Here is a 9,594-nt window from a genome sequence, read left to right as displayed (position 1 = left end):
ATTTACTAGAGCATTCTCTCGAACTACTCTAGCTGACAATAGTTATGCAACTCTAAATTATCCCACCAAAGTTTTATTATCTCTAAACCCACTTTTAAGTTCAAGTAATGAATCTCTTCAATTATCCAAAAGTGGTGTTGTTCAACAGCTATCTAACCTAATATTCTTTCTCAAGCAATATAAGGTAATTAGACACGATTAATCAAGGGCTCATTCAATTAATCACCGTACAAAACGTAGTTGAACAATCATATCATAAATCCGGCTCGATTATAACAACTTGAGTCAAAACTTCAACCAACAATTGGTTCCATCAACCCTAGATAAGTATTTAGCTACTCATAACAAAATAAGAGAAAACTACTAAATTGTTCATAATGTAAAATTGCAAGAATTAAAAGGAGATAGAAAAACTCTAATGTTTTGTTGATCTTCTCACTCTTGTTCTTGCCTCCAAAAGTAGTCTAAAATCAGCTTAGCACAATCTTAGGCAAATTTCTAAAACATATAAGGGTTTTACAAAAGTTTTCCTGATTTTACACTTTGGTCCTCAAACTTTCCAGCAGCGTGAACAGTGCACCGCGGTCGACCGCGGTGAATGCTGACCTTTCTGCCTTACGTTGTTAATCTACCGCGGTCGCGGTGGCCTTTTTAACCAGGCCATTTATGCTTCTTTGTGTTCGGGTACTTCTCGAGTGAGCGTTTTTCTTCACATTATCGCCTCCAAAACACTCCATGTTGCTTCCTCTCATTTAATATTCCCTGCTAAACAAAAGAACACTATTTAGAGCATTTTGTTGACAATTTATCTATAAAACAATAACAAAATATGGTCATATTAAAGTGTAAATATCAATTATATAGCCTACTATCAGTAAAACTCATGCGTAAGGAACCAGAAGAAAAAGAATAGCTACATGTCATCATTTCTTCGTTGTTAAAACGAGAAGGATTTATACTACTTATTTTCTTATTTTTTGTTATATTTTTCTAGCACATTTAAATTCCCCTCCACAAAGATAAAAGAACAAGGGCACAATTGTCTCATTTCTAATAATGCAGAATTAGCCTTTTTTTTTTCTGTTCTGAAAATGATATTTTTGAGCTATTTGGCTAGCTGGAAGTGTAAATTTTAAGTTAATTGACTATGAGGAGGGAATTTTTATGTCAAAAAGGCAAAAACAAAACAAGAGCAAAATTATTCTATTTCAAATATTTCTGTAGTATTTTTGTGCATAATGATTTAAAAAAAAAAAAAATACAACCGTTTCCTAGGTAAATAAAGAAGGAACGGGAAAACATATGCAGTTATTCTCTTCAAATCAAATGCACAAAATTCTAGGTTCTATTTTATCCAACGAGAGGCCTGGAAACTTCCAATGTCACGGACGATCCAATGATTTGTTGATGATTTCCCTCTTCCTATTTACAGTCGTCTCGTCTCGTCTCCTTCCTTGTATAGTCTGTCAATCTCCTCCACCTAAACCCCAAGAAAGAGAGAGCGGGAACTGGGTTAGGTAGTAAGATGAGCTCTTCAAGCTCACCTGGTCGATCTCGAGGAGGAGAAAAGGAGCAAAGAGCAAGGACTTTTGACACTGAAGCGAAGAAGATGTGCTGGGCCAAGGCGGAGACTGTACCTGGTCGACATCCCGAACGCTGGCGCAAAGATTCCGCCGGAAACGTTGTCTGTAAACGCTTTGCCAATTGTCAAGGCTGCCTTTGCTTTGAATATGACCACATTATTCCCTTCTCCAAAGGTCCCTCCTATTTATTACCAGTAGTTTGCTAACACAACTATTCTACATATTTCAGTATTTTTAGCTGATTATCTGACTCATTCTAGTAGCCAATAGAGGCCGGATTTGAATTTTATTGTTTTAAGTTCGGGATTCTACAACTCATTTGATTTACTGAGTTCGAAATCAATTATTTGTACTTGTTTAGTTATTTTCTTAACGCATACGCAAGGTCCAAGCCGAAACTTAATACTCTATGTCTGCCCCTTGTAGCTGACTTGACTAGTTTGTTCCTGAATATTCCGTCATCAATTTGAGATTAAGGATTAGTTGATTGCTTATTATTGTCAAAGTGAATCATTACTGTTCAAGCAAAATGAATTGGACTCGGAGTTGATACATAGGATTCATGTGGTCAATCCTAGCTAGTTTGGAATTGGGGCTTTATTGATTTTGTTATTACCATAGTTAATCATTACTGCCCAAGTGGAACGAACTGAGCCCAAATAGAGCGGATTGGATATAGAGGATTCATATTAACGAACTAGTTTGAAATTGAGGGCATGGGCGGAGCCAGAAGCCCGGATATGGGTTCGGACAAACCTAGTAGCTTTTACTCAAACAATATATTTCTACTGAGAAATCCATTAAATATGTACAAATATTAAATTTAGAACCTAGTTGACATCGTACAAAAAATTAAGAACCCATAAAGTTGAAATCCTAGCTTTGCCTCTGAATTTGAGAGGTAGTTGATTCTATTTTCACCTAAATGTAATGAAATGGACCTTAATAATGGGCAACTTCAACAATTGGGATTGAGGGGTATTTGGTTGTTTGATTGATCTGATTCACTCCTAAACTGATTTTGTTTTTTTGTTGTACTGATTTTAATCATTTGGACATAATATTAACTGATGAAAAATCCTGCTTTATATATATATATATTTTTTTCCGCATCCGGTGGTTGGGCGGGAGGAGTGAGGTGGGGCCATTGAATTTTGGTTTGGTGGTCAACACATGGTTGTTGCACAATTTTACTATGTGTTTCCTTATGCAGGGGGTGAGTCCATAGTGGAGAACTGCCAGATCCTTCAAACAAGGGTAAACAGGCTTAAAGCCAACAAGGATGAGATTGATATTAATCAGCTAAAAAGCTACTCTTGCGATATCAAGTTCACTGGTACTCTCCTGATCTTTCCCTATTTGTTCTGCTTCTATCAATATTTATGGCATTATCAATATTTATGGCTTCTGGACTTAGCCCCTACAGTGGAGAGCTGTGAGCTAAATAATCGTTCTGTTCTCCTGTAGCCTCTTAAGATAAAAATTGCATCATTTCTGCGGTAATTTCAAAGTTTAAGTCATTGCCTGATCTCTATCTGGATTACAGGATTACTACCGATTGATATGCTATAATGATCTTATTGTTGTCTGGAATTGAAGTTTAGTCATAGTAGTTGTAATATTGTATTTTCATGGCGGTTCTCAGGTATTCATGTGTTTTCAGGTTTAACAAGATAATTTGACACAGTTTATATAGAGATACAATCAGTTAATATAGGAGGCAAATTATTTTGCATAACCATTAAAAAATCATATGAAACATTGCTGTTGTTGTGGTATTTGGTTTGAACCTAAGTTGCATTTTCATGGTTGTCATTGTGATGGTTCTTGTGGGGATGTCTTGCTCAGATTAATGTTTTTCCATTCAGTACTCTCTTGGCCCATGTAAGGTCTCATTCTGACAAAAAAAATTCCATCAGAGGGGCAGTATGCATGCGGTCACATTAAGATTAATCTTTACTGTATATCTTTTTCTGTCTCCTACAGCCAGCAGTAGTTGGAGAAGGTTTTTGGTTTAAAGCTGGTTTCTGAATCCAAATAAAAGTTCGGTTAGAATTCAAGTCCTACTTCTCGTCGCATAACCCTAGTGAGAAAACATGATGTGAAATCAAGAGAAGCTTTGCAACAGAACACAAGTAATAGAATTGTTTTTCTTTTGTGCAAATGTGGATGTAGACAATTCTTCCCAAACTACGTAGATCTTATCTTTTTTTAGATTATTCTTGACAATCTAGGTCCTAACAGAGATAAGATTTTGCCATTGTAGAAGATCAAGCAAAGAGCCTATAATTCGTCCATCTAGAAGGATTCCTTTGTCATGTTAGCTAGACATAGCCTAAAAACATATAGAAGTTCTTTATCTTGGTAGATGCTGCCTCACTTCCTCAGAGTTTGATCCCTGCTATATCAGCCGTGCTACCATCTCTATATAATCTTCTCACAAAGGATAGAACCAATAACGTTTGTGTTGCTCTTTTAACTGGTTAGACCCCTTTCTGAAGTTGTGCCAGTTTTTCCCCTTCATTTTTTTTCCAGACTCTATATTCTGCTGTTTCGCAATAAGTTATTACAGAACCTACCTTGTGACACAACAGCTTAGGCAACTTCAGATTATGGATCTGGTAACTGGTGAGTTTCTTTTTTCTCTTTTTTGTGGATAAGGTATAATGGAACTGTTTAGGGCTGAGGTGCAGTTATTGTTAGATAAGGTATAATGGAACTGGTAAGTATAGAGGACCAGTAATACCTTCTTCTACACAATTAGTGCAAACTGAGATATTCTTGTCTGAAGGTAACCTGTGGAGACTATTTAATAGTATATGGTATAAGATTTTCTATGAAATCTAGCAGAACTTCACCGACCTTAAGGTCCCTTAAAATGTGTAATTAATTAAGTCATCCTTCCAACTTCACACAGAGTAGTTGGGCATATAAATTTGTATGCTTACTGCATGGTCATTTTTTTTGCAGCAGTAACATTTCGCTAATATTTACCATGTAACTTGGGCGATGCAGATAAGGAGCTCGATGTAATTGAAATGGCTGTTTATGGGGATGTTATCCGCCCTGGAAACCAATGTCGTTGTAGAACTGTTGCAGAACTGCTAGGCCAATACAAGTCAAAGGATATATCTGCTCCCTGCAAGTTACCATATGCTGATGAATCCTTATAGCAAAGGGAACTCAGGGCTGGATATACATTTGTCCAACAACAACTACGCTTCAGTCCCAAACAAATTGGGTAGGCATACATTTCACCAACAACAACTACCCCGCAGTCCCAAACAAATTGGGTGGGCATACATTTCTCCAACTTCATTTTTTTTTTCAGAAGTCATTAATATGTTGCATTTTAAAAGCTTAAAGTAGAGTTTAAATTCTTAGGTAGCTCAGCAGCCTATTGAGTGAATTGTTGTAGCTTTGGTGGATAACTGTGTCACACAGTGAACTTAAGTGTTCCGAGTGGGTCTCAATGGCATTCCTTAAGATGGAAGGCAAATAATTCTAAAGCCATTTACAACAGCAGATCTTGTTTCGTGACCTTCTGAATCCTTAAAATGGATTAGTATAGCAGGATTCATATAGCTAATCCTGACCAGTTCATAGAGAGTCTATTATACCTAAAAACACAGACCAGCAAACTTGTTTGTTTTTGTCAGTTCTTCAAGTATTACTACGTGTTCAGTTTAATCCATTTGGCTTCAATTATGAAATGCCAGGATAAAAATAAGCCCAAATAATCTACAACCCAGTGCGTTCCTCCAATGGAGAAAATTAGTTGTAGCTACTTTTTATTGCATGTTGAATACCTAATTCAAGAAACATGCTATTATTATTTTGAGGGTAGCTGTCTACATTATTACTAATTATTTCTAGAGACCTATAGTTCCTTCTTGCAGTTGAATTTATGGAGGTTTTCCAAATCAACCTGCAAAATTAAATAAAATTCACGTGTTCGTCTACAAAATAATTTAATAAATACTTGCCAACATTCTGTATTAACACCCAACCACATAAATTAACTAGGTTATATGATAAAGTGAGGTGAGAATATATAGTGATTAACTGTGAATAAATAATAAAAAGTATATCTAAGTACATACAGGAACTGCTGCTGAATAATTAGACTGATTGATGATCCTTGTCCAATGAGACTCTAGAGTCTAAAATGATCAATCATTCATAATTATGTTTCAAAAGTTGCTTTAAGCACGGTACTACAAAATAGATAAGTCAAAACTTTCAGTTGCCCACCCTTAAAGAGCAACAGTATTTATTACCTTTTACCGCGTAATAACTTGTGCCATTACGTTCCGTGAGTGCATAGTATCATCCCATCTACTACACTTTTTGACAATAGGTGAAGATTTCGGGAGGTGACGGGATTGATGAAATTCTTCGACCCTTAATTAGAAGTCTCGAGGTAAGAATGAAAAAATATGCTTCCTTTTGACGGGCACAACATAAAGCGAATTTGGATTATTTGGACCAGCAAATAAGATAATTATGAAAAAAAGAATTGAAGAGGAAAATGTGAATCTGCCCTAGCACATTGTTGTTTGCCCGCTTATGGAAGTCTTAAACTTGGGATCACCTAATTAACTTTTCAGAGAAATGAACCTGCCAATTGGCTATAAATGCCAAGTATGATAAAGTAGGTAGCTAATCAGTGATCCTACATATATAAATGGTCCCAACTGTGAACAATAAAAGTTAATCACTTTCTTCATAATCTCAAGACCCAACCTCTAACCCCACAGCCCCCTCTCTGTTTGTGTGGTGTACACTGTCTACCAAGACTAATTAGATTCTTAAATTGCTTTGGATCATTAAACTTATTCTATAATGACGTGTAAGGACAGGTGGGAAGCAAATTATATACGGAAAAAGGCCAAATATACCACTGTAAGTATACCCTTGTTGTTATACTATTAGTTCAAATACACCTCTTTTCTGTTAAGTTTGTTTAAAGTGGACATTCAATCCTACGTGACACTAAAATTTGATGAGGTGGACTCTACATGGCTTGCCACTTCAGCGCTCCTAACCCATTTTGCCCCTCCCTTTTATTTTTTTTCTACCACTAAAATTTTCTTCTCTCCACCACCATTACCATCATTACCGTTCCATTCAAATTTTAGTCTTTTATATATGGATTAGAGGCAGCTGAGATGACATGCCATGTACATTCACCTCATCAAATATCAGTGCCACATAGGATTGGATATCCATCTTGGACAAACTTAATAGAAGATGGATATATGTAAAATAATAGTATTACAACAGAGATATATTTAGACCCAAAGTATAACGAAGGGTATATTTAAACCTTTTCTCATAGTACAAGGATATATTTGACCCTTTGCCGAATTATATATGTAAGCAATTAGCAATGTGAAGAGTGCTTCAAGGGTTGTTCCATTATATTGCACACAGTACTAAAGTAGACACACAAAACCATCTTTGACAAGTAAAATAACACAGACCAGCATGAAATTTGGAAGTCAATGGTCAATTTTGGAATTTTTTGGTCATCATTTATCAAGTTGATTACTATAGTAGTATAGCCTAGGCAAAGAAAACTGATTTGGTCAATGAGTAATTGCCAATTAGCCCACTGCCCAAGTACAACCAGACCAAAGTTCTCATGAGGTTCTGGTACTCCACTGATTTTCTTTTTCCACACAGAGACAGTAATCATCCTATTCAAAATGGAGTAGAAGCATGCTCTCCAAATAAGTATTGAAAATAGTCTATATCATGACTACATTGATTCATGATAGCGCAGATCTGTGGGTCCAGAGGGCTAAACTATTCCAAAATTTTGGCAAGATGGGTGCACAACGACGAAGAGGTAGATTCAGGATATAAATTTTAGGAGTTTAACCTTTAATTCTTGCTATCACACCAATTACACTTTTAAGTTTAAAATTATTATTTTTTAAATAGTAGTATAGTTTCTTAAATCTATACAGTGACAAAAATATTAGAATCAGTTAAATCCATTGACTATATGCTACATCTTCCACCGCTACTTGTTTTAATATAAACATTGTATTTAATCATATAAGTTTTTAGAATGACAAAAGAAGAATAGTAATTTCAATGGGTGAAAATTTTAAAAGAATAAACCAAACAAAGAAGAAAGAAAACGAAAAAGTACTTAACTAATTCGCAAAAGTGACATCAAACATGTCCAATCTCCCGTGGGCGCCTTATTCTAGGAAAAAAAAAGAAAAAAACAACAAGATTAATATAAGATTTGAAGTAATAAACAATATGCTTGGAGGATGGAATTACATTACAAATCTGGAGTACCATTATAATGGTCGAGTAGTTATAGCATGTAGACCTGATTACTATCAAGTCAGGTACATAAGTGGAACTGCCCAAAGCATAACATGTTTAGCTACAGATGTTGTTTTTCAGAAGGAGTATTATATGACAGTTGTGTACGTTTTTAATACAAGGGAAGAAAGAAGAAGTTTATGGCAATACTTAGAAAGTATGAGTGGAGAAATAAAGCAACCATGGTTAGTAACAGGGGATTTCAACTCTATCCTGCAAGCAGATGATAGAATAGGAGGACTTTCAGTTACTATGGGTGAAGTGGTGGATTTCCAAGAGTGTATTGGTTCTTGTGAACTCATGGAGTTACCATGTGGAGGATGTAGATACACATGGAATGACAAACATGGTGATAATAGAGTTTTTTCAAAAATTGATTGGGCATTTGTCAATAGAGAGTGGCTAGATAATATGCCAGTGGTTCAGGATGTATTTCTAGTGGAGGGAATAAGTGATCATTGTCCACTTAGAATAAAGAAAGATACAGGAGGATGGAAGAGGGCTAGAGCTTTTAAATTCTGCAATGTGTGGGTTTTACACCCTCAGTTTAAAGAGGTTGTAACACAGGGATGGCAGGAACAAGTTTCAGGGTGCAGTATATTTCAAGTAGTTAAGAAACTGAAGTTACTAAAGAATGATTTGAAGATGCTCAATCAACAGCACTTTAGGAATATCTTAACAGAGGCTGAGGAAGATAGGGCATCTTTAAACCAAGCCCAGAATAGATTGCATTCTGACCCCTCTAATAAAACTTTACAAGAACAGGAGACAGCCATGTACCAGAAATTCAGGAATTCCTCTTATCTAGTTGAAATGTTTCTATTACAAAGGAGCAAGGCAAGCTGGATTAAGTTAGGAGATGACAACACTAGGTATTTTTACTAAGTAATCAGGCACAAAAGATTGCAACAGGCCATCACACAGATCAAGGATCAAAATGGGGAACTAGCAACATATAATATAAGCATAACAAATGTTCTGGTAGATTACTATGAAACTATGCTAGGAAGGAAAGAAAGAAGAAGATCAAAAGCATTTCAAAGCTTTTTGAAGAATGGCACTACACTGAATGTTATACAACAGATGGAATTAATACAACCATTCACAGTTAAGGAGGTGAAACAGGCTATGTTCAGTATAGATGTGAACAAAAGTCCAGGTCCAGATGGTTATGATAGTGATTTCTATAATGAAGCTTGGAGTATAATTGGAAATGATGTTACAGCAGCTATATTGGAATCATGGAGAATGTCAAATTGTTAAGACAAGTCAACTCAACAGTAATATCTTTGATCCCCAAAGTTCCAGTTCAAGAGTATGCAAGTCAATTCAAACCAATTTCTTGTTGCAATGTCATATACAAATGCATTTTCAAGATGTTGTACAAGAGGCTCAAGAAAGCTGTATCAATACTAGTAGCTGAAAACCAGGCAACTTTTTTTGAAGGTAGATCTTTGATTCTTAATGTCCTAATCTGCCATGACTTACTGAGACACTATAATAGGAAAACATCTCCTAGGTGCCTTATGAAAATTGACTTGAGGAAGGCATATGATATGATCAACTGGAATTTCATAGAGGAAGCTTTGAAAGGATTTGGATTTCCAGATTCATTCACTAAACTGGTGATGACTTGTGTTATTACAATCCAGTTCACTATTAG

General features: G+C 35.7%; 1 protein-coding gene across 2 annotated transcripts; it reads left to right on the top strand.

Annotated features, from left to right (window-relative positions):
• Positions 1 to 1,309: 1,309 nt before the first annotated feature.
• Positions 1,310 to 5,108, top strand: LOC107830382 (uncharacterized). Of its 2 annotated transcripts, XM_016657918.2 has the most exons (4): positions 1,397 to 1,757; positions 2,797 to 2,919; positions 4,119 to 4,211; positions 4,599 to 5,108. In XM_016657918.2, the coding sequence occupies exons 1-4, from the start codon at positions 1,526 to 1,528 to the stop codon at positions 4,754 to 4,756; spliced, it is 606 nt and encodes a 201-aa protein (XP_016513404.1). In that variant the 5' UTR covers positions 1,397 to 1,525; the 3' UTR covers positions 4,757 to 5,108. The 2 variants fall into 2 exon arrangements, with proteins under 2 accessions (XP_016513405.1, XP_016513404.1); XM_016657919.2 differs by lacking the exon at positions 4,119 to 4,211 and having other exon boundaries at positions 1,310 to 1,757.
• Positions 5,109 to 9,594: the final 4,486 nt, after the last annotated feature.

The sequence above is a fragment of the Nicotiana tabacum genome, chromosome 20, assembly GCF_000715075.1.
Source record: "Nicotiana tabacum cultivar K326 chromosome 20, ASM71507v2, whole genome shotgun sequence".
Classification (NCBI taxonomy): domain Eukaryota; kingdom Viridiplantae; phylum Streptophyta; class Magnoliopsida; order Solanales; family Solanaceae; genus Nicotiana; species Nicotiana tabacum.
The sequence above is the reverse complement of the archived record's forward strand: the minus strand, read 5'-3'. Positions and strand labels throughout refer to the sequence as shown.

Bases quoted from the DNA above. Each gene is read 5' to 3' on its own strand.
- LOC107830382 (XM_016657918.2), top strand. From the start codon at position 1,526: ATGAGCTCTTCAAGCTCACCTGGTCGATCTCGAGGAGGAGAAAAGGAG. The intron at 1,758-2,796 runs GTCCCTCCTATT...TTCCTTATGCAG, and splicing joins CATTATTCCCTTCTCCAAAG to GGGGTGAGTCCATAGTGGAG. The intron at 2,920-4,118 runs GTACTCTCCTGA...TTTTTTTTCCAG, and splicing joins TTGCGATATCAAGTTCACTG to ACTCTATATTCTGCTGTTTC.